The 25,268-nt window shown below is 42.0% G+C and overlaps 3 protein-coding genes across 4 annotated transcripts in view; 2 read left to right on the top strand and 1 right to left on the bottom strand.

The window, feature by feature from the left end:
* Positions 1 to 1,580: 1,580 nt before the first annotated feature.
* Kdm3 (Lysine demethylase 3) lies at positions 1,581 to 8,358 on the bottom strand. The gene has a single exon (XM_089241599.1). The coding sequence runs from the start codon at positions 8,039 to 8,041 to the stop codon at positions 4,553 to 4,555; it is 3,489 nt and encodes a 1,162-aa protein (XP_089097725.1). The 5' UTR covers positions 8,042 to 8,358; the 3' UTR covers positions 1,581 to 4,552.
* Positions 8,359 to 9,575: 1,217 nt separating this feature from the next.
* Positions 9,576 to 10,793, top strand: LOC149078033 (protein phosphatase 1 regulatory subunit 27-like). The gene has a single exon (XM_089241426.1). It carries the CDS (start codon positions 9,622 to 9,624, stop codon positions 10,159 to 10,161), a length of 540 nt encoding a protein of 179 aa, XP_089097552.1. The 5' UTR covers positions 9,576 to 9,621; the 3' UTR covers positions 10,162 to 10,793.
* Positions 10,794 to 17,810: 7,017 nt separating this feature from the next.
* Positions 17,811 to 25,268, top strand: part of Sec15 (exocyst complex component Sec15) — a 41,845-nt gene continuing 34,387 nt past the window's right edge. Inside the window, exon 1 of one of the 2 annotated variants that reach the window (XM_089241595.1) lies at positions 17,811 to 18,333. In XM_089241595.1, the coding sequence (XP_089097721.1) occupies positions 17,900 to 18,333 (434 nt within the window). In that variant the 5' untranslated portion in view covers positions 17,811 to 17,899. Of the gene's footprint in view, positions 18,334 to 20,802; positions 21,015 to 25,268 lie in introns of those variants that run through there. The other variant, XM_089241597.1, reaches the window with a different exon arrangement.

Here is a 25,268-nt window from a genome sequence, read left to right as displayed (position 1 = left end):
AAAAGACAAAAAAAGTATGTATTTTATCTGTTTAGAATGACTATCCAGTGAAAATAAGGGGTAAGTAAATAAAATATTGATATTACCCTAAAAAAAAAAGTTAATTAAAAAACACTTATTTACATAGCCTGGGCTACTGATAAACTGGGTTTCACTTATGGCAGAAATACATTACAACCTCAATTATCCGGGTTATTGACGGGAAGGTGATCATGGACAACTTTGAAAAGCACGGTTATCACCCTGCACAGTTTTAAAATGTACAATGGCAATGTGGGGAGGTGATATATAAGCTCTTGTTATTGCCTTCTCAATCTAATACACATCGGTTCGATAGTAACCAATCTTCATTATAATTAAATCAGTGTTAAAGTGATAATAACTATGTATTTCAAAAAGGACAGGTTTATATACATGTTTCTAGTGGGGTTATTCACCTCTCTCTGATGCCCACCCACGCAAAGGTTCTTCCTTTCTCTCCAGGGTTGCTAAAGCAGCTTTGTGTTGAGATTAGCGTGGCGGTGTATCTTCTATGGTGATTCACCTCAAATGACACAAGAAATGAATAGCGCTGGTCCAGTTGATGAGTCATGTGCCTTTTCTTTGAGTTGTAAAAAAGCCAATAAATTTCACAGCCAACATGCCTATACTGAGCCTTTTCTTACCATCGCTCCAGGTCAATGTTCAGTTCTTATGTGTGCATATGGGGGAAGGCTGCAGTTTCAATAAATTGACACGGGACTCCACTTCTGAGATTGGAGAGGGCTTCTGTAAAAGAACGAAGAAATCCAGTTCTACAAAATGGAAATTTTTGTTTTTATCACGAAATCTTATTTTAAGAGCCAAACATGAAACTAAAATTTTTGTAGCATGCTTCACAGTTATAATGCAGATCAGGAAAATTTTCAAAACCACTTAAAGGGTTAATGCGTGTTTGAATTATCGAGGGTTTTACTGTATTTATGTTACATACCACTGACTAATCCAATTTAAATACCGAGGCATTTGTATTACAGGGAGGACATGTGATGTTAACCCTTTCAGCGGCAATCCCGAGATATCTCGTCAAACTTGATCCGCTTTATTTCTGTCACCCTAAGATATTTTGTCTCCTAAAAACACGACGTTTTTTTTTTTTACAGAATAACTATTTTCCATCTCCTTCTCCAATCAATCAACTGTTCAAGGTTGGATAAGAGAAGCAGCAAGAAAAATAGCGAGTGTTTTTTCTCTTCTTTTCAGCATTGTAAAGGAATTATATGCTCAGTATAATAAACGCTCATAAATACAAAAATTTTTTATAAAAAAAAAAAACCATCTCTTCCTATAGAACGCCACACATGTCATGACAGGTGTTTTTGTACGACAGTGATGGAAATAAAAGTGATGGGCAGAGTAAATGTTCTTTTCCAGGGTGGAAAGCAGTTATTAGCTCACGATCGGGGAAAAAACTTCTTGAAAATAGGTGGCAATTTGTGAAGGTTTTGCAAATTCAAATGGGGCAGTTCAGTTATAATGTGGATCAAGAAATAGTTTATAAGTCTAGGTACCACAGAATATAAATTCATTACAGCAGATGATAATCAAAAAAGAATCAAATTTTAATACAGCATCTATACTTTGATACCTGTGGAAAGATTCTTTTAAATCCAGAGAAAAATCTAAAATAAATTTCTATCCTAAGACTATAATATACTATTTTTGTCCGTTTCTTCTATTAGTCTTCATATACATAGCACAAGTCAGTTAGGAAATGCCATTTTTTTATATAAACATCTTTTTGGAATAAGAATAGCATTAGGTTATTGGAACTGAAACTTTCTTAAGCGATAATCTATCGCATCCAATAAACATAAACACAAAAAAAAGTTCGGTCAGACAGTCTATGTTAAACAGATACAGTTTACACGCAAAATTGAGTTGATATGGAACATTTTATCAAATTGGCAAGACATAATTGTAAAATTGTGGTTTCATATGAACATTTATTGCGCAACAGTTGATTGAACGACACCCGTTTGTGCTGATTTATAAAGACACAGGAAAAGGTATACCTGAAGACAGAACACAGTGTCCAGGAGGAGGCACTAAGTCGATCATTGTGACTAGGTGGAGTGTGTACGATATCCTGAATACTTCTCTATTCTGCGCTCGACAATACTCATCCCTATTCGTGTCTATAGTTTTTCTCAAAATGATTTGAACAAATATAAAACAGTCAAATGGTGACAGATTCGAGCTACAGGATGGGAACAGATACAAAAGTTTGAACTTATTCATGGCCAAAGCATCCTGCACAATGCTCGTAAAATTTTACTCACTGAGATGCATCCAGATATATTATTGCTTACAGCTATCTCTCACTTATGCGTCTTTTTCCCTTGTACAGACACATAAGTGAGAGAGGCGTTTCAGTGTGAATAACATGTTGTATCTTGCATTGGAAGTATAGAAAATTGTCTTATAACTGAGAAACATAAGTGAAAGACTACACTAGAAATTATCACTATATGTATTAGGACAGAACAACCACAACCATTTTCTTCAGTTTTTCTCAAGGCTTCTATTTGAATGTATCCATATCCACCTAACCGGTTCTATCTGCCACATGTTAAGATGCCAAAGTTACTTTGTGAAATTCTGCCAAACCGATATATCTTTCCATCCATGTAAATAAATACACTAAAACGGGTATCATAGAATGGGATCAACATGTATAAAATTTTACAAAAAAATATGATAGGCCACTATGTGCATAGGAGGCAGAGGCGCTGCCAAAGAATTAAAAAATAGGACCATCTGCATTGCTTTGGTGCAAAATTTTTCAAAAGATGTTATCACACGCATGATCGGTGATCTTTATCGAAATACTACAAACGTATGTTAAAGTTGGCCGAATTTATTTCTGACCTCGCTAAAGCTGCATATATGTTACAGTCCTAATGTGAAGTGACCAACTACTCATAGGAACAGAAAAAAAAAAAACAGACTTTAACATCATACACATCAGTGAGCCGAACCTGTTATCAAATCATTTGCACAACAAATAATTTGAAAGCCAAACCAACAATTCTTAACATCATAGAAACATTTCCAAAAAGTCTCGACCAGAATCAAGAACATATAAGCCAGTTTCCAGTGGATTAAAGCAAGCAGTTTATTCTGTAGCCATGACGACAAATTAAATTCATAGACTGGTTCAGTTCTTGAATGAGCTTCAGTTATTCATGTGAATAACGAAGGGCAAAATACAGAAGATATAACTATGATGGCGTTTCTACTTTTTATTCCTCGACAATACGGTAGAAACCTTGATTGGAACCACAGCTTCCTGTCAATTCACGTCCATTTTCCAATAAAACTTTCCTCAGTAAAAAGGTAATCATTGAAGTCTGAAATTCAATCAGAGAGGGACGATTGTAATTAGCGTCCATCAATGAATGGTCGAAAAATGCAGCTCACGTGACAATGAAGATAGATTATAAATTATTCCAATTCTTACTGTACCTTGTCAAAATGAAAAATTTTGCCATGATTCAATACAATTCATTAGCTGTTTTTTTTTTTTGGGGGGGGGGGGGGGAGAGAGACTTAAAGATTTTTTTCTAGATTAAAGAGGAGATTTATCCCAAAAAGTTGGGATTTTTTGACAACCACAATTATAGTTCCAAATTTTTCAAGAGATAGAGTAGAAATTTGGTGAGTATTTTTATAAAATATAAATAAGTTATATAGTTATTCACTCATTGAACAGTCAAATGCCGTTCCAACGGAAACTCTTCCAATGGCCCGGATAAGTTTACATAGTAAAAATGCAAAAACCTAAAAATCCCTTTATAACAAAATTTCGTTATAATGAAGTGATTTCTCTGGTCTCTTGGAGTTCGTTATCACAGGATTGTCTGCAAGACATCGTGCCATGGCATATCCCTCGACTCTTGTGCTTGTGATAGTTTCCAAAGCTTGGTGTTGATATACCAGTTCTGATCGTGGATAGGATGGTGTTGAGCCTCGAGTATTTTGCCCCCTTCTATCGTGACTTCGGGCAGCTGGAAGAAAATCCGAAAGAGACTCAGCAGCTATGGCATAAACTTGTCCTGATTGCATCAGATAATCAAGGTCTTACTGTAATTACACAAGGACTAATAAAAGTTACATTTATGTTATTTACGGGCTGTTGTATCTTGGACTAACACATAACTGAACAAATCTACAGTCGCAAGATAATCACTTACTGTTTGAAAGAAAACTACATAACACATGAACCATACGACGACTAAATAAACCGGAACAAATTATGTTCGTCCATTCATCAAATAATTTTCATGCATGAAATTGAAAAGAAAATTTCAAGTATCATAATACTACTGTGATGAGTCACTTTCATCAATAACGCTTCATTTCACGTGTCCATTGTTATGAAGAACATGAAACGAAACTCAGGATTTTTACTTCCGCTCAACGATAGCATCGAAAATAGATTTGATTATACTGGCCGTAATCATCAAGTACTCTACACTCCACAGGTGAGACGAACCCACCAGAGCAAAACTTATAAAATGCCAAGATGGTGCTGTCTTGTGGCATCCGGATCCATCAGATGCGAAAGCGCGTCTTTCACGACGTGGTAGATGATATTCTTTATCTGAAGCTTGTCTTCATGGTTGGTGTGAGTGTCCGAGAGATGCCTGAATTCCTGGGTTAATTTGAAGCAGTGACCGATGTTTTCGGGAGAGACAAAGTCTTCGGCGACTTTGACGCAGCTGTGTAGGTTTCGAACTTGGTGAGGTGCCCCAGCGGGTATAAAAACGGCATCACCAAGACACTGCGCTATGGCATATCCCTCGACCCCGTACTCATGATACAGTCGCTTCCGGAGTTCAGTGTCGATATACCAGCTCTGATCGTGGATAGGATCGTGCTGAGCCTCGAGTTTCTCGCCCCTCTCTATCGCGACTTTGGTCAGCATGTCCCTGATTTTATCGGCGTCACGAGCGTTGTAGATGTGCCACAGTGCTCCGGGTCTGACCCCACGGGATCGGACCCTCTCCCGCATTAGGGAGTCGCACCCGCCGTCGTCTATTGCCTTTAGGGCCTCCTGTATGTGGTCCTCATCTTTGCCGTCATGTGGAACCCCGACGTAGACCATAACGTTGACAGCGTCGCTGACGTCAAGATGAAGGTTCGTTGTTCCCTTTGTGGGATACAGAGCTGAACCGTATGCGTTGTACATCTTTGGTCCGAGATCAGGTCTTACAAACCAGTGGGGGAGCCTTCCTGCCAAGTTGAAGATGCCGTCGCGATGTGTGTATTCAGGTAGAGGGAGTCCTCTCATCAAATCTTGGAACCGGGTTGGCAATTTCTCGCTGAAGTCTTCTCCAGGAGGCCAGTCTTTCAACTTCAACAGCATGTATTCCCCAGATTCATCTTTCATCCTCTTCTCGAAGTTCTCGAAACCTTCCCAGAACTTTTTCATGGGCAGGTTCTGGATAACGGTTCCAGTCCGGCAGTTCACAAGGTCATTCTTCACCTCACCAAAGTCACGGCAGAAACCTTCTGGAGTCCACAGAGTCATATCCAACCTCTGATCGACACCCATGACCATTATTGGCTGACCTCGCTTCCACTGTTCCTGGAAAAGTTCCAGATTCTTTGGATGGTCCGTTTGATGGAGGAGGAGGAGCCGTCCATTACACAACCACGAGTGAGGGACATCCGGATAGATCATACTGCTCTCAGTTGTTGTGAAGATGCGAATCGGCAATGGATCTCTGCCACTGTTCGGTTGGGGATACCTATGGTTGAACAATTTGAAAGCATCTTTCTCTGTCATTCCTTTAGACTTATCCGCTTTGGCCTCTATAACGGACACGATAATATCGTCCAGTGTGAACGATGAATACGTTGATTGCGCTACGGGTTGACTTTCCTCGCCTAGACCGCCCTGAGTGAGGATGTTTTTCAAGGAAGTGAAACTTTCGTAACAAGGGTCGCAATCTGCTATTGGATCATCACTATCATCAATATTTGCCAGCCACTTCATCCCACTGTCGCCAATCTCAACATCTGTTTTCCCACAGCTGCTCAGATCGTCCGCTCTCCTGACTGGCTCAGAACTATTGGGACACAGCGAGAAGGTCTTTGACACATGACACATGAGTTCTTTGCAAATGCCAGTCGGAACATTCTTCTTTGCTTTGTTCATCACTTCATGTGGCCTACATCCGCAATATGCCGCTATCTTCCACCGGTCCCTGGCCTTGTGCATTGCCTCGCCCATCAACCACAGGGCGCTACCAGGCACGATCTGGGCCATGATGAGCTGATCTTGCAGATGCGGCTGCCGTCCGTTACACAGCAGCCACATGTACTCATCGACGCCTTTCATTGTGCCTTCTTCGTTTTCAGCAGTGAGACCCTGCTTGCGGACCTTGTAGCAGTCGATGCAGACGGCTAAGCCACATTTCGGACAAACCCAGTGTATGTTGAACAGAGTGGTGTCACACACGTCGCACATTTCCCGGACCCCTTGCACGATGCGCTTCCATGTTAGCATTCTATCTGCGCCAATGTGAAGCTTGACGGCATTCCTCTCCTGCTCTATGAGATCACAAAATTGGTCACCGACTTGAACTAATAGAGCCTTGGAAGTGTCTATAGTCAAGTCAGCTGGCGCATTGTCCGGTGTCGGTAACCATAGTCTCATATCTTCCATGGTCGAATCGGTCGCCTGTGAAAAACCAGCATTTAGTATGTTTCCATTTTTTGCAAAACACAACTTACGATACTCGAAAAACCTGCAATAAGACTGCTGATTTTTTCTGTTCTTGTGTTTCGCCATGAGTACACATTCCCTGCATTTCGGCAGTTTGGATGCCAGTTCGAAACAACTCTCATTCTGGAGTATCGGTTTAATCTTTTTGTCAATGGCAGAGCCTGAATCCTTCCTTTTCTTTAGTCTCAATGCCCGTTCTTTATCACTTAGTTTTGGCCGACCTCTGCGCCTGAGAATCACAGTGTTGTTGTTCCCACCATTAGAAGTCTTTTCCGAATTGTTTTTCACCTCATACTCCGCAGAAACATTTGATGTTTTTGATGAGGTCTGGTCAGAATTGTTCATCGATGCCTCATCATCTGTCCCTGCAGCATTTTCAAAACTTTCCCTGTTGCCACACTGAGACGAAGATGGACTGGACGTGACTTTCTTTGGACGTCCTCTTTTTGGTACATTTATCGGTTGCTTATCTTTAAGTCTAGGTGGAGCAGTCTCTTGATTCCTCGATCTCAAACTCCCGACTTTCCCCACTGGCTTCACACCGCTCAAGATTGTATTCTTAGCTGCGTTCACGCAACGGCGCCTCAGGGTGTTTGACCTAAAGTACTTCTTCTTAGCCAGTGCAGCTCTAGATGCTAGGTTCTTCTGTTGTTTCTTACGCCTAGCTGTCTTTTTAGCTCTCCCATCTTCCGAGTTGTCTGAAGAGTAATCAGACATCTTGTCGTCATCCCCTCTCCCTCCATCTTTCCTCGACGACCACCCAAATGCAGAAAACTTCCTGATCAGCTCTGCATTGACGTGAGCAACCCGTTTCTTACTAACAACCTCTGTGTTCACAGGCTTGGGTGAGGGCGCTTCCTCGTCCGAACGAGACATCTTTTCCCTCCCGTCTATGGAATCGCTGTCCGACGAAAGAGTTATCAGGGGCGCTCTCTTCTCGGAGTGTCTGGTTCTTCTACTGACCGAGCTGCTATAACCATCCGCGTCTTCTTCGGAACGGTAAGCTTGTGACTGCGCTGGTTTTTTGCGATGCGAACGTGTCACGGATGTCTCTTTTTTATCTTCATCTTCGCCCGAATGATCGCAGCCTGAGGACTCTCCGTCTTTGATCGCTTCGACTGGTGATAATAGAGGCGCTGTGCAATTCTCTTCTAGGTCTTCTTCATTATCATCAACTACGCCGCTAAACTGGGATAGCACTGGAGGATCTGTCTTAGATTCAGCACTAGGTTCGTTTATGTTATTATTCACCTCCTCAGATGCCATTGTCTATCTTGGATAAGCCAAACCTTCGGAGTGATACCACCCCCATCTTCACGATTTTTCTCTTTATGTATATTTTAATCACGAATAATGTTCTTTGAATGGCTCGAATCAATATAAAATTACCAAAAGTTTCTACCACTAATTTAATCGCATACACACAAATTCATACCTAATTCAACTCTAAATGCTACGGTTTCAATGATAAATTATTGGAGCACTGATTAACGTGTCCGGTCGCGACGAAACTAAAACAATGTCTGTGAAATAAATATTCATTCAAAACAATGAGCAACAGAGAGTGGACAAGACACAAAATCATTGATAGTTTCCAAGGACCTCATAAATATTAGTGCTCTTTTATCCCGTCCTTTCTTTCGATTGATACTGTGACCATATTTCATCTGCAAAAAAAATATGGGATCCTGAGTGACCAGGGAAGTTGGGAGTGTTGTTTGAAACCTGTGGATTCTCATCTTGAGCTGCATATGGGAAATATTGATTTTAGAATCAAATTTGGGGTGCGCAAACACCAACAGTCACACTGGAACGACGCAACTGTCCGAAGCAGTAACAAGAAAAAAGTGTGACCATACGTGTCATATTTCTCAGGACATTTCGTATTTTCACGAAATTTTGGCGACTTCTTTGCAAAAATGTCACGTTTTTCACGTATCTTCAAGAAAGAAACACATTCAGAATTTCAACATCTAGGGCAGTGGATCTGAAACTTGCATCACCCACTGCTCCCTTGCCTAATTCATGGTTCCATTGCAACTCCCCTTAATACAGTCGAATCCCGTTTTAACGAATACCGTTATAGCGAAAATCTTGTTTTAACCAACACTTTTCTAATCCCCCAGATAAGTTTGCATAGGAACAAGGGCGTAGCCGGGGGGGGGGGGGACTTGGGGGTTTGGTCCCCCCCCCCCGAAATGTGAGAAAATGACCGAAAAAAGGGAAAAAGATGGCCAAATCCATTGTTCTGTCACTTTGGTCCCCCCCCGAAATGAAAGTGGTCCCCCCCCGAACGAAATTTCTGGCTACGCCCCTGCATAGGAATAATGCTAAAACCTGGGATTTCTTTATAACGAAATTTCATTATAACGAAGTGATTTCTCCGGTCTCTTGAAGTTCGTTATAATGGGATTCGACTGTAGTTTAATAGATATTACACCTTTTTAAAATATTCATGCAATAGTTGGCAACTTCTCTTACTTTTGGCATTATATTTGGCAAGAATCAACCATGTCACGTATTCTGAATTGCAATTCTCCATGATTTACTCAGGAAAATGCATTGAGAAGCCTTATTTCTCCTCTAAGGGAAAATGCGGTCAGTTGAGTCATTACATTTTGTGATTTTTGTGACAGTTCTCGACCATTTTAATGACAATTTATAATGTTCTTCACATGTCTTGATATAATATTCTTCTGAAATTATCGATCGTTGTGAACTTTTTTTTTGCTTTTATCAGCAGATAATCCAAACGTTCAGGTTACTGTATAATTAAGTTACAAACTCAAGCTTTTGCTAAGCCAAAGCCGTCAGGAACTCACATGTAAACAAAAACGCGAACGAAAATGCATGAAAGCGGTTGCACCTGTGGCAAACACAGTGTTGCTGCCCAGAGCCTGGACGAACTGGAGTTTTCACGTGGTATATGGACCGCGGCACTTGATGGCGATCTCAACAAAGTCAATTTCTTCATCAAAGAGAAGAAAATCGATCCTTCCAAGAAAGACACCTACGGATACACTGCACTCCATTACGCGTCGAGGAGCGGACATGTGGAAATATGCGAGCTACTACTCGAGAACAGAGCGGATCCGAACTCAATGACCACAGCCGGTGGGTCGACGTCGTTGCACAGAGCCGCATACATGGGTCGCCTCGCCGTGGTGTCGCTGCTGTTGAAGTTCGGCGCCGACCCGTCCATCGCTGATTCAGATGGCCGGACGCCCTTGCACAAGGCTGCCGAATCGCAGAACTACGACGCCGCTGAACTTTTGTTGAAAGCTCGTCCGTGTCTCCGAGACACTAAAGACCGAAATGGGCGTTTACCAGTTGAATATGTTCAACCCGGGAATTTGCAGCTCATAAATCTCCTCAAAACTGTGTGAACATCCCAAAATCATGTTATACCCACTGTGTGAAAGCTGTAACTTATTTAAAGATACATATATGTGTTATTGTTGTTTTTATGGGGAATGAATAAGTTTGCGTTTATCTAATACACGTAAACCTGTAAAAAAAATAATTTGCATGCCCCCCCCCAAACACACGCAGAAGCGTATTTGTGGGAAGGGAGAGGGGCTGTTCGGGGGCAGTGAATTTGAGGAATAAGTGTTCATGAAAGTTGGTACAGTGGGAGAGCACGGCAGGATTTGCAGAACCAGCCATGCCCCACATGCTAGTGCCGGGGGCTCCTCCTCACCCCGAAAATTTTTGCCTCATCTGCCTCCGAGCTGAGACTATGGTTTATTTTTACAGTAAAAAAACATTTTAAAAAATGAAACCTTTTTCTTTTTCTGGAAGAAAAATGTTGAGTGAATGTCAACCTTCCCCCAACTCCCCTTATGAGAACATACGCTGCAGTTTTTATATACAGTAAAACCTCGATGCAACGACACTCGATGATAAAGGCCTCTGCAATGATACTTTTTTCAAATCTTGTTTGGAATTGCCTAGTATAATGTTAAACTATCGATACAGCGATATTCTTAACTGCACACAATAAATCCCTCTATAACGATATTGTTTTTTTGAATTTGAAACCAGTATAAAAAGATGTTTTTTATATATTTCACTCAACTCCCCTTCTATATATATATATATATATATATTTAACTTCAACAGTTTTTGTTCTTTCGAGCGTGTTTGATAAACATTGGTATTTTGTACTATCTACCTTTCGAAAGTGTTTAATAAGATGCGGCAAAGCTATTTTTTCTGTGTAGTACACATAAGTGATGTGCGGTAAATCATTTTATGGTATAGAAGTTTCCGCACAGTGGTCCATGGTCAACAGGACCGTAAGTGGGGTAAGGGGAACAAGCAGGCCCGAACCAGAAGGGGGTGTGAATTTCACCTTTTTACCTCTTGTTGAATGTTATAAGGGGGGGGGCGCTATAAAATTTGTGCTTGCCTCGGCTGATCATGCGTCCTGTTGCGCCCCGGATGGTCTTCAATGTCAGTCTCTCAATTTAACGATAATACCTCTACTATGATATTTTTCTTCCACAGAATATCGTTATATCGAGATTTCACTTAGTTTTATTATGACTCACAGTGTCAAATTTATCCCTAGTTTCTCTCAGATAAGATATCCACCGCATCTCTATAGTTTCTTTGCTCATCAGGCAAGTATACTCATAGTAGGGATCAACGTTTCCCAGGTTTTTCTCAATCCCAGGAAAGCGGGAATTTCCCGGGATTCGGCTGTCGTAAACAGTATAGTAATTGAAGTAAATTCTCTCTCAGAGATATTTAATAGATAAATTAATATATTACAATGTGTTACTAATATTAAAATTCATTGACTATCACCAGTAATAATTACGTGTTTAATTAATTTATTTCAGAAATTGAATAATTAATACATTGATCAGTAGAAATAATTTGTTCCCTTCCCACTCCGAAACAGGTCAATATGTCTGGGAGGAGGTGAATGTATCTTGCGGAGATTGTCAATAGTGATTTTAGCCTAAAATACATTTAGTAATAGATGCGGTTAATAAGTTATTATAATTAAACTATTACACTCTAATATTCTCATCAATTAGAAGAATTATCGCAGCGTTAACTATTTCACAATATTGTTCGCAATAATGTAATTTTACAAAAAAAAATTCTTTAGAAAAATTTACTTGCACACAGATAAAAATCTATTTTTTTCCCTTTCGGAGTAATTTCAATATTTATGGAACAATCCTTCAAACAATTTGAGCTCTATTATATCAGGTACAGTGATCTCTCACTTATACGTTTCTCTCGGTTATAAGGGGCCGTTCAAGTATTACGTAAGCAAATTTTTAGCCATTTTTGAACCCCCCCCCCCCCCCTTGTCAGCAAAATTTCGTCATCACTGCCCCCTACCTCTTAACGCATATTTGGTGGGATCAGAAACGTACGCCTCTTCTAGAGAGGTGCCCCATATGGCTGCACAGGTCGCCCGTCCTCTGTGGGGGGGGGGGGGGCTTAAGGCTTCAGCCTATTTCTTATAATTTTTGCTTTTCATACTGTAAATTCTTTATCGAGGGACCAGTAAAATATCTGGCCTCTAAGGCACCAACAAAGATCCCAGCCTAGCGACCCCTGCTGCAGGACGTGGGTGCGATAAATGCATCCAGTCTTCCCGCTAGGCCAGTATGTCCTATAGATATCGTATCTAGGAAGTAATGAGTCCCGTATATACCGGGTGACTGGAAACGTTACGCCGTTCGCCAATTGCAGTTTGTTTTTTTTTTGCCTTGTAGCATTTGCAGCGAAATCACAATGGCACCAACAATTTTTAAGGGAATTAAAATTAATTTAATACTCTAGAATACTTTAAGACATTCAGTTTTAAAAATATTGTTGGTGCTGCTACCTACTTTCAAAATCAAAAGTGCCTTAGGGACCGTTAAAGTATTACGTAAGCAAATTTTTAGACATTTCTGATCCCCAACACAAGCAGACGATAGGTAAAAAGTGAATTTTTCAACACTCCGCTTTATAGTAATGTGCTGCCATCTAATTTCAAATTTAAAAGTAACTCATGTGGTGACGATGAAGTTTAAAGTAAAAAAAACTATATTCTTTATTCCGCTCAGTTCCTTATAAACAAGGCTCATAAACTGAACTGGAAATTTAAACTGAAAGTTCGGTTATTTTATTAGAGCATAAGGAGACGTCCAAGACAAAGAACCTCTTAATGAGCAGACGACAGATGGTTTGTTCGGTTCCCTACAAGCTAAGCCCACAAACAGAACTGGAAGTTTGAACTGCCAGCTCAGTTATTTTTCCAGGACACAAGGAGACGTTCAAAACAATGAACCTGGAGAGAAGCAGACGACAGAGATTCTGAGGCTTGCATGGAGCTTTATATTACTGGAGAGAGCATCCAGCTAAGACACCTTCATATCGTGTATTAAGGAGTTGTACATCCAGCCGCCGCGACGGCAGCGACATCAAATGCAAGGAAATCACGTGACTCGATAAAAACAAAGTTTCCGCCTGGCAATTTGCCCATAGAAATGCATAGTTCGGTCTCTAAACACTGGGTTTTAAAGATTAAAAAAAAGGATAGAGAGAGAAATCATCTAAAAAGGTGAAAAAAGATTAAATTATTTAATATTCACATTAATACTGGAATCATTTTCTTCATTAATGTGGAATGATTTCTTTCATCAATTCTTGAATTTTTCTTCATTATTTCTTGAATTTTCCTTCATTATTTCTTGAATTTTCCTTCATTATTTCTTGAATTTTTCTTCATTATTTCTTGAATTTTTCTTCCATTAATTCTGGAGTTATTTCCTAAATTAATTATGATTTCTTTCATTACTTCTGGAATAATTGCTTTCATTACTTCTGGAATAATTGCTTTCATTACTTCTGGAATAATTGCTTTCATTACTTCTGGAATAATTGCTTTCATTACTTCTGGAATAATTGCTTTCATTACTTCTGGAATAATTGCTTTCATCAGTTCTGGAATTGTTTCTTCCATCATTAATGCTGGAATTATTTCTTTCATTGATTCTGAAATTATATCTCATTAATTCTGGAATTGCCTCTTTCATTAATTTTGGAATTATCTCTTTTACATTAATGTTGGAATTATCTCCCTTCTTCATTTTCTGGAATTATCTTTCATTAATTTTATTATCTCTTTTATCACACAATGCTGAGATTATCTCTTACATCGTTCCTGTTTTTTTTCTCGGTTACTTGTACATGTATTGTTAAAAAAAATTGCAATAAAGGAAAATAGAAATAATTAATTCAAGATATATCCGATGATACGCATGCAAATTTATACGACTGATGTTAAAATGTCCTCTGTTTTCTCCAATGGGACATATCTGAAAGAAAAAAAAAAGAAAATGTCATCCCACGGGCCCCCTGGACTCAAGGGTCCTAAGGCTGGGGCCCTGTCAGCCCCCCCCCCCCACTACGTGGGGGCCATGGAACCAGCCTTGCATAGAGAGCGAGGAACTCGGTCAGTGAGCGGCCAAAAAAAAGGGTGACGTAAAGAGTTTGCAAGCATGCGAGTGATCGAATGTGCAAGGGACCATGTCAGTGAGTGACCGAAAAACTGACAAAGAATTTGTAAACATGTGAGTGACCAAGTGTTGCCTAGAGAGTGTGGGATCAGGTTAATGAGTACTCAAAAGGTGGCGTAAAGAATTTGCAAGCATGTGAGTGACCAACAGTGTAACCTAGACTGCAAGGAACCGGGTCAGTGAGCGACCTAGAATGCAAGGGACCAGGTTATTGAGTGATCAATAGAGTGACACGTCGTGGGATCAAGTCGGTGAATGACCGAAAGAGTGTCCTAGAGCTGTGCAAGCATATGAGTGATCAAAACAGTGTGCAAGCATGGTTCTTCCAGCCAGGTGGAAGCCCCCTGATGCTATTAAGGGGCGTCACATGGCTCATCCGGACGTGGCTCAGTACTGGATGTTCATTACATGAGTGGTACCATAATTTTCGAGAGTAAGTAAATATGAAAGCTGTTATTTCTAGCTGAGAGAACGCTCCCTCCCAGCCCCAGAACATCACTTTGCTCAAGTGCTTAGGGTTTTGAGATGGTCATAGACGTCCCAGCCCCAGAGGGGTCCGGCTGTCAGCCAATTATTTATGAAACTTTTGTTCACTGTAAATTTACTTAGAAAAAAACCAGTTCAACAAGTGGGAAGTGTATCAGGATGGATGGGGGGGGGGCGCTCATAAGCCAAAGGGATTACGAAAATAGAATATGGTCGAAAAGGGGGTGGGTAATATTCGGGAAAAGGTTAGCTTTACTACTACTACTACTACTACTTAACCTTCTTTTTCACTCTTTCTTTCAAACCGAGCACAACTCAGGTCCATCGCCATGGGCAATTCACTACAGAATGAGTTGTGCCGGAAGTGTGAATGTGAGTACCTAACAGCCTGAGTGCGTATATAGTTCGAATCCCACTCTCACCACAGTAGTGGTCGGCTGAAGTTGGTTTTTTGTGGCTCCCAACTTCAAGGCGCGAATGTGAGCCGATCTCCCCTTCAAAAAGTCTCGCCACAGAGAGCACCAGACCCACTCATTTTACTTCTGAAATATAGATGGCAGCACTGAAAAAAATCAAACACAACACTACATACGTACGCATTCAGACTGTTAGGTACACACACAGTTATACTTCCTGCACAACTCACTAGGTAGTAAATCGTTCATAGATGGTGATAGACCTGAGTTGTGCTCGGTTTGAAAGAAAAGAAAGAAAGTGCAGTTTTATAAATATAATATCGAATATGAGCCCGACCGGGCACGGCCCGTGGGCTCAGAAAAACGAGAAGTAGTTACATTTTTTGAGAATTCGCCAGGTAGGGCCTTAGAATAATCACTTAGCCCGGGGGCCCATGATGCTGTTAAGACGGCCCTGGCAACTCACACACATTCCTAATCGGAATTTCTGACAAATTGGTACATGCAGCAATGCTGTGTTCTGGGGTGTGTGTGTAATACCTAATGTATTTATGTTGTCAGAATTGTGCTTAGTTTGTGTTCTCGATGGTGCTGCCACCTCCCTTTCGAATTTCGAAGTAAAGATGGTAAGTGCTAGAATTACGTCATATTACGTCAGGTCAGTATCGTGTTGTACGTCTGCTGCTTACTGCGGAGAGAATTTTTTAAATAAGTTAGACCTCGTTCTCGTATTCAGGCCTCGAAGTGAATGCCTCAGTTACTGTACTGTCAAATCGGTGAATCTTATCTATGGAGTTTCGCACGTATAAAGTCAGGGCCGGACTTTGGCAGGTGCGTGCTATTACACCGGGCCGCAAATGTTAACCGGGCTGTAAAACAACATTTTTTTTTTACATCGATTACGTAATATAAAGTCAACAACAACTGATTAAAAAAGCCAGAACTTGAAGTTCAATGTACTAACAGGCTATCACAGTGAATTCGTGGCCCCACATCATCCTTGAATAGGCCTTGATTTTTGATAGGAACCCCAAACTGAGATTTTTAGGTATTTTTATATTGATCTTCAAGAAAATTTATAGTTTTTAAATATTTGAAAAATTTTAGACCAATACCTAAGACCCCAGAGCCCTGTGAGCGTTTCCCGTCATTGGTCTCAACAGCACCATGAGCCTTCTGGAAAAGAGATTCTCTGGGCACGTCCCCCCTTTTAGACTTGAGGCGTCAGCCCCAACCCAATTCAAATATTTTTTCATTAGATATAATTTTGTTTTGCATCATGGGGCTTCCTATCCACCTGAACTAGCCAGCGGACCTACGCCCATGCGTCACGACAGTCCCGCGCTCTGGAATTTCAACGGGAATGTTCTTTGACAGAACCTTATACCGAGTATTTTAGGGAGAGGGGCACAAATTGATTTTCAGTGAACGTGTAAGCAAAAATGAAGTTAATCTCTAAGCCTAATCCAGGACCGCAACTAGATGCTTGGTCACCCGGGACAAGTGCTCATTTTGGCGCCCCCTTGTAATGTTGAAGGTAAGCTGTGGTACTGCTTATCGGCCCGTCCCTTAGGACAGGCGACTAATTCTGGTGATCGGACGCCGCGAAGACAATCCACCCCAACACGAGAGGCTGAGCACAACTCGTGCCCCTCAACTCAAACCAACTCATGTCATAATCACCTTAAAATTATAATTCTGGTTCTGGTTCAAACCAACTCATGTTGAAAGTAAGGGGTCATTAAAGTATTACGTCAGCATCGGGGGTGGGGGGGGGGGGGTTCGGATTTGCTGACTTTTAATGACAAAGGCGGTAGGGGGGTTTGAAGGTTGCTTGCGTCATCAACCACCCCTTTTTGAAGATATGAAATATTCTAAGCTGCTGACGAAATTTTACTGCCGGGGTGGGGGGAAGGGAGGGGTTCAGTGTTTTGCTGACTTTTGCTGACAGGGTGGGGGGGTCAGAAATCGCTGAAAATCTGTTTACGTAATACTGGAATGGTCCCTAAGGTTTGAGAATGAAATTTTACACCCCCTCTGGTCCAGCACTCGGGGCACGAGGACCTCCTGCTCCCCCCCCCAATTAAGGTCCTGGCCTAATCATATCTCCCGTGGTGTTGGGGGGAGGGAGCGGCATACGTGTAAAAATCAAATCAAATAAAACTGTTCTTGTACCAGCCGCTATATGACCAAGTCCGGCCCTGAGCGGAGTCTGATGGCAATCCCCCCCCCCCCCTCCCGGCAGTGCAACTAACCCGTGTGATAAGAGAGGGGAGGGGGGAGTTCCAGTGCAATTCACACTCGGAATTGATTTCAGGTTTTTGAATGGCGGTGATTTGATCGAGGAGTGAAATTGGAATTGACCCTCGTCCGTTTACGCGATTTGACTGAAATGTTAATTTGAAAGGTAAATTCTTCAAAGTGTCAGAGGAAAAGGAGAAAAAAAATAGCTATTATAAGACTATGATGCCAGTTACGAAAAAAAAAAGGTGGAAAACGAAGAGGCTGAGAGAGAGAGAGAGAGAGAGAGAGATAAAAAGCTCTTTCGAGTATATCAGTGATGAAATTGTGATAACGTTCAGTTTGTTTAGTTTCCGAGCGAAATCCAACGCCGTGAATAACGGCTTTGGGGCGTTGCGCGTGTGATGCGTTGGAATATTACACAGTAAGTCCATCACAAGTTGGAAGAGATGCCTGAACCGGACGTTTCGCCAAAACCTTCTCCCCCGAATAATGTAAGCCCCCATCAGCTGAGCCCCCCGTCTCCGGTGGATCATCCCAAGACCGCCTCGTCCCTGAAGAAAGTTTTCAGCTTCAGCGGGCTGAATCCATCTCGCCTCAAGAGACAGCTATCGAGATCTCTGAGTCGCAGCTCGACGGGCAGCTGCCCCAGCGATGCCGCCAGGAACGGCGAGCTGGACGGCGATGCGTCCAGCTACGCGTCCAGTCCGTCTGATCAGGTAGAATGCGAGAACCAGCCGTCCGAGGAGGGTGGACGAGAAGCGGGGTTTTATGGAGGAAACGTAGCGGTGCTTGATGCGGATACCGTGAGCAACGAGCATGAAACGTACATTGCCGACATGGAAGGAGCCGATGACTCGTACTGCCTGCCGGCGACCATCAGGTAATCGGTGTTCGAATTAATATATACAGTCGTATCCCGTTTTAACGAATACCGTTATAGCGAAATTATCGTTTTAACGATCACTTTTCTCAGATAAGTTTACATAAGAACAATGCAAAAACATGGAATTCCTTTATAACGAAATTTCAATTTAACGAAGTGATTTCTCCGGTCTCTTGGAGTTCGCTATAACGGGATTCGACTGTATACGATGCGAAGAAAATACTGGCAGTACCAGGGCCTCTAGGCAGAGGCACATTTATGGTTTTGCCGGCTGCGGGCTACTTGAACTTTGCCACCCTTCTCTCATTTTAGTCTAATGTTTTTGGCCACCTTTTCCTCGAATTCTCGGATTATAACCCGCTTGGCCTTTTCCTTCATTCCTGCCAGTACATTTCTGTTTCTGATTGTCACTCGTTTGGTCACTAATTCCCGTGCTCACACACTCTTTCTAATCCCTCGCTCTGTAGGTCATTCCTTTTGGTCGTTCAGATACTTGCTCACGCTCTAAGTCACTATTTAGGCACACTGTTTTGGTCATTCATAGGCTTTCCAACGATCTGGATCACTCTTTTGATTACTCACTGACTACGTCTTTTTCTCTCTGGGTCACTCTTTTGATTACTCACTGACTACGTCTTTTTCTCTCTGGGTCACTCTTTTGGTCACTCCCATGCGTGCATGCTCTAGGTCGCTCCCATGCTCGCACACAGGACTTGCACTTACTCTAGGTCACTTATTTAGTTACCTCTTTTAGAAACTGACGTGCTGGCACACTGTTTTATTATTCACATGTACATGGTTGCAGAGAAGCTTGGTCAGCCGAGGCAAGCACGCATTTCAGTGCCGCCCAATTTATGCTGCCCAATTTTTCTCCTATCTTTGAATTCGTATATCTCAGTGAATATTGTACATAGAAACTTGGAAATTTTTTCTGTTGGCCCCAGGAGAGACAGGGCAAAAACTTTCTAATTGAAAGTTAGAGGACAGTGTGACCGTATAAAAATTTAGATTTCTTATTTTGTTACACACTGTATTTTCACTCTCAAAACAAGTGCAGGGTAATTTTTGAACATTTTTTTGAATTGGAATCACACCTCTACAGGTATCGTCCACACGGCTGCTGAGATAAAGGCTGCAGTAGTACTTACAGGTCACCCTACCCCTGTACAGGACCGGTTCTGGACATTTTTCAAGTGTAACAGAACATATTTTTTTATACAACATATACAGAAAAACTGGCTAATTTTGTAGATTTTTATCAGTATTTTAGCCATGCATGCGCTTCATTGGTTGAATATTCTAGCGGTTCACAGTAGCTTAGCTGATAGAGCACTCGACCGGCATTCGTAGGATCCTGGTTCGAGTCTCGGTAGGGGCAGAGATGAAATTTTTCCCAAAAAAAATCAGTATCTCCACAGAATTAGCCAGTTTTTTTGAATATCTTGTATTAACAAGTAGAGTGAGAAAGATCTCTCTCTAAATAAATATTTTGGTCAGACCAGACTCTGTCCCTCCCGGGATATAGGCCTTTTACCCTAAAGAATTCATCATTCCATCCCTACCGGGACCTTTGAATTAGAAGTCCAACGCGCTATCCACTGCGATACAGGGACATGATTCGCCCAGCGCGACACGCCGTCCACTCCCTCACCAATAAGAAAAGTAGCATGACTGTTTTCCTACAGAGCGCAATACGCCTCACGACAGCGCGTTACGTCGGGCGTGATTGGCTGACTGCTGCTGGAGGAGTCAAATGCGTCGTGCGCCGCGCGGTTTTAGCCGATATTCTCTTTACTCTTGTGTGTGTTTTCTTTCCCCTTCCCTTCAAACCGGGGCATATAGACGACACAGCGTAGCTGATGCAAGGCCATATACTGTAATATAGAAGCCCTGATCTGATGCGCCAGGCTAGGAAAACACAAACGCGTAGCGTAATTATGTAACACGTTTCTGCCGGCAGGCGCGAAATGGTCGAATTCGGTTCACACTGCGTAAAAAAACCTATTCCTAGGAAAACCCGGCTTTCAAGCACCATCAGCTTCAGTTGGTGCCTTCTGTGGCCGCGTAGTTTACAGCATTCAAGATCCGGCCCTGACCCTCTGTGTGTGAGTATTTCTAACACGAAAAACACCTTCTCTTCCCTCAGACATTCATAATAATTCTTTTTTATACGCCTGTATAAATCAATTCCTTTTTATTTTCGTCTTGATATCGCAGACACAATTCCTGTATTCTAAGTAGTTATAGTAATGGGGAGAGAGATATGACAAAACATCATTGTCGTTATCACTAGCGAATCAGGCACAGGAGGGCAGAAAAGGCGTCTTGAAATCATTCTCTAGCTTTGTGAATTGTGCTAAAGTCAGCTGCAGCAGTTATTTTTCGGGCTCCTTCTTTAATCTCTGCATTTTTCTACCTGTTTGCTCAGGTGGGCGCGTGTGTTTTGACAAGGCGCTGGCTCTCTGGAGAGCTATATGTGCCACATGAACGATGTGATGTAGAGACTCCTCCGAGTCAGTTCTGTGTCAAGACGCTGCGTGTTGCGTCTCTATAAGAAAAAATGGAGAGATGTCTGTAGTTTCCACTGATTCCGAGTTCGAGTGTCACTGTCTGATTTGTGCTCAAGGTACATACGGAGGTTTTTCGTTCTTATCCGAAGAAATAGCGTCGATAGCCAGGTGAGAGCTTTTCATTCCTCTTAGTTAGCAGTGATTATCATCATCATCATCCTCATTGTAGTGGGATATCGGTAGGGTTACCAGACATCCTCCTTTTTGATGTTGTTTCGAAAGTCCTACGTTTCGAAAAATTCGTAAAAAATCTCCGGGAATTATTTTTCCCCCTTTTTTTTTTCTAAAGAAATTTTTTTCCCCTCCTTATGAAATATGTATCTTTTTATTGATATGGGTGTTTCCCCGTGTTTTTTCTTCCCCACGTGCATTGACCAATAGCCGTCGAAATTCCCAGAATTTTTTCTGTTTTTGCTTTTTTTCAACGGTTTTGTTTTTGTTGGGAAAAAATTATTGTTGTGCGGCGGGTTTTTATTGGTTCGTATAATGGTACCATGTGTTTGTTTTCGAATCTAGTAACCCTAGATATCAGTGATCGATTCACCACTGTGCGATAGGGGGGAAAATTATGCTGGATCCACAGGTTCGAACCCCGTCGGCGGTAAAGCGGTGGCCTGCTGAAGTTGGTTTTCTACGATCATCGGCGGAGATAGACTTGGAAGTCTGTGGGGAACGGTCATTATTACTGGGGGGGGGGGGCCGGCACGATGATGATGATGATGTCAATTCATATATACATTAGGTCAGTCGACTCTACCTTTGACGATGGGGGGGGCGGAATTCCGCCCGTGCCCTCCAGTATCTCCGCTCATGCAGTGCAGCAACAGTATGACACGCAAAAACGCTCGAATGGTGCAGAGGTAACATGGAGGTTTGCCGTTAGGGTAGGATTATTATAACTGGTTCTTTTCCTACCGAACCCGAGACTGCAACCGATAGATGACGCCTTTATTTCCGACATAATTCGATCGGTAGTAAATTGCTGTATGGAGATATGACCAGATTGTTGTGCGGTAAAGTAGAAGTAGTATATCACGGGGAAAAACAAAAACAACACAATTGTGACTGCATAAATACGTTAGGGCCACACATACACCTCAACATACATTCTGGTATGGACCGATTCGTTAGAAATTCCGCATAGGAATGTGTACGAAGAAAATACGTTATTAACAACAACTGAAATGGTTCTTTGTTTGCAAATGAACGAAATTCTCACAATATAAGATCCATTTAAAGACATGAAAGTACATAGTTATTGCACAGATACGCCATGAAAATTACAAAAGAAATATTATACAAACTTCGCATATTGAATTTACATCTTTTGGGAAAAACTGGATCAATCGATGTTTGTTGGGTTTTGCTGAATACTCCAACTTCTCAAGCATTGGCCGCATGCGACCCGCGGACAAGATTTTGGCCACCCCTGGTATGAATCATTCGCTGAATATCCCTCGGTAATTATTCTTGGCAATTTTCCACTACATTCTCAACACACCTCATCATTGACATCGGCGGATTCGCCCAATTTCTTAAATACGATTTCGTGACTCACACGAAAACGATGCAACCAAGCATTTGAAGCTGACGATAAATTCGAATTCTTCTGCAGCTTCGATAGCTTGCGCAATCGAGTCGGGAACAGGCAAATTCTTGCTGAAACAAACCAATCGTCCACAACTGCATGTACGGCAAATCCTTCTGTTTCGGAAATTTATTTTTCATAGTTTGATTTCCGTTTTCCAGCCGTTCTTCTTTCTAATATTTCACTTGCTTCAAAATGGATCATATTTGTGTCCTCACAAAATGGGCCACCCCCCCCCCCATCCGCCACCCACAAGGACGGGGCCAACAGGGCTGTAGATCTGAAGAACGGGACTATTCTCTTTTGTCTTGTCTTTTTTGCCTTTTCAAACTATAAATTGACCGTTAAAAGTGTAACCGTGGGGACCGCAAAAGATCCCAGCCCAAGGCTCTGCTGCAGGATGTGGGGGACATGCTTTCCGTCATTGAATTTATTTGCAAGAACACGAACTCCCCCTTTACGTTTTTCTTTCAATACGTTTTTCAATTTTTTATATTCAGTATATCTCCTCTTAGGCCGAGCACATAGTGAGGCGACCCAAGAACGTGTCTAAAGTCAGAAGAGTGTTCCTGGAGCCACTTTGTAGCAATTCTGGACGTGTGGGGTGTCGCATTGTCCTGCCGAAATTGTCCAAGTCCGTCGGAATGCACAATGGACATGAATGGGTGCAGGTGATCAGACAGGATGATTACGTACCTGTTACCTGTCAGAGTCGTATCTAGACGTATCAGGGGTCCCATATCACGCCAACTGCACACGCCCCATACCATCACAGAGCCTCCACCAGCTTTAACAGTCCCCTGTTGATATGTAGGGTCCATGGATTCGTGAGGTTGTCTCCATACCCGTACACGTCCATCAGCTCGAAGCAATTGAACCGAGACTCGTCAGACCAGGCAACGTGTTTCCAGTCCTCAACAGTCCAATGTCGGTGTTGTCGGGCCCAGGCGAGGCGTAAAGCTTTGTTCGTGCAGTCATCAAGGGTACACGAGTGGGCCTTCGGCTCCGAAAGCCCATATCGATGATGTTTCGTTGAATGGTTCGCACGCTGACACTTGTTGATGGCCCAGCATTGAAATCTGCAGCAATTTGCGGAAGGGTTGCACGTCCGTCACGTTTAATGATTCTCGTCTGTCCCGTTCTTGCATGGTCTTTTTCCGGCCGCAGCGATGCCGTAGATTTAATTTTTTACCGGATTCCCGATATTCACGGTACAATCGTGAAATGGTCGTACGTGAAAATCCAAATTTCATCGCTACCTCGGAGATGCTATGACCCATCTCTCGTGCGCCGACTATAACACCACGTTCAAACTCACTTAAATCTCGATAACCTGCCATTGTAGCAGCAGTAACCGATCTAACAACTATTCCAGACACTTGTTGTGTTATATAGGCGTTGCCGACCGCAGCGCTGTACTCTGATTGGTTCCATATCTCTTTATTTGCATACGCATGCCTGTACCAGTTTTTTTGTCTCTTCAGTTTATAAGCTGTACGAGCGACAACGCTTCTTTTTCAAGTTTTCTCTATTTTTTGAATTCAGATATCTCTGCGAATATTGCACTTAGAAACGTAGAAATTATTTCGTTGGCATCAGAAGAGACAAAGCAACAATTTTCTAAATGGGGGGGGGGGAGTTTCGATCACAGTGTGTCCATACAAGAAGTTATTTTTTTATTTTATTTTAACAATTATACAACCCCTTGCAAAATGAACGACGCATCTGAAATTCCTGACGTCGCACATTTATATTTCGAGTGACTTTAATACCTTTCATTCTTTTAAACCGAGCACAACTCAGCTCTATCGTCATAACAATTTACTACGGAGTGAGTAGCGCCGGAAGTAAGAGTGTGTGAGTGCACAGCGAACAGTCTGGGTGCGTATATAATGTAGTGCGCTGCCATCTATATTTCAGAAGTGAAGTGTAATGATTGAATATCTGTAGGCTCGTTGCTCTTTGTGGTGAGATTTTTAAACGGGGAAAGAGGGGAGATTCGCACCTCGAAGTTTATACCAATAACTTCGAGTCTTATACCAATTTCAGCCGACCACCACTGTGGTGACGGTTGGGTTGGAACCCGGTCCTCGCGTAACATATGAAACTACTTCCCCCCAACCGTGCAATTAAACTAACAGCGTGTAGGAGACATAATTAGATTGACATGATATCTTTCATTCTTGCAAACCGAGCACAACTCAGGTCTACTGCCATGTGTGGGCAATTTTCTACCTAGTGAGTTGTGCCGGAAGTGTAAGTGTTAGCAGGAGGGGGAGAATCATGTCACGCAATTTTACCTTCGGAATCTGAGACCTTTAGCCCCAGGTGCGAGTCGATAAATTCAAAAAAATTGAACTAGTCACCGTAAGGTCATGAAAATCCCGTATCAACACCGATACACTTCACCGCATAGACCAGGGGTAAGACGCCTTCATATACGTGTATTAAGGAGTTCTAACCAGGGGTTCTTAAACCTATTGGTCACTTCCCAAACTTTGAGGCGTAGGGAGTTCTCGGACGAGTCGTTAACATCCACTAACACAGCCAGGGGGTCTCAAACTTCCCCCTCGGCACCCCCGTTCCCTGAAAAATTAATTAACGTTATTTTACAACGTTATCCACGTACGGTGTTCACTCAGGGCCGGATTAAGACGTTTGAAGACCCTTGCACTTGAATATTTTTGGTGGTTCCCCGATACCTACAAGTATATTTACTCAATATTCAGTCTATAAACTGAAAAAAAATGAAATTTTATATTTCAGAAGTAACT

Source organism: Pholcus phalangioides, unplaced genomic scaffold (genome assembly GCF_987345545.1).
Source record: "Pholcus phalangioides strain wild (caught in Gottingen) unplaced genomic scaffold, Ppha-v1.0 ptg000014l_1, whole genome shotgun sequence".
Lineage (NCBI taxonomy): Eukaryota > Metazoa > Arthropoda > Arachnida > Araneae > Pholcidae > Pholcus > Pholcus phalangioides.
The sequence above is the reverse complement of the archived record's forward strand: the minus strand, read 5'-3'. Positions and strand labels throughout refer to the sequence as shown.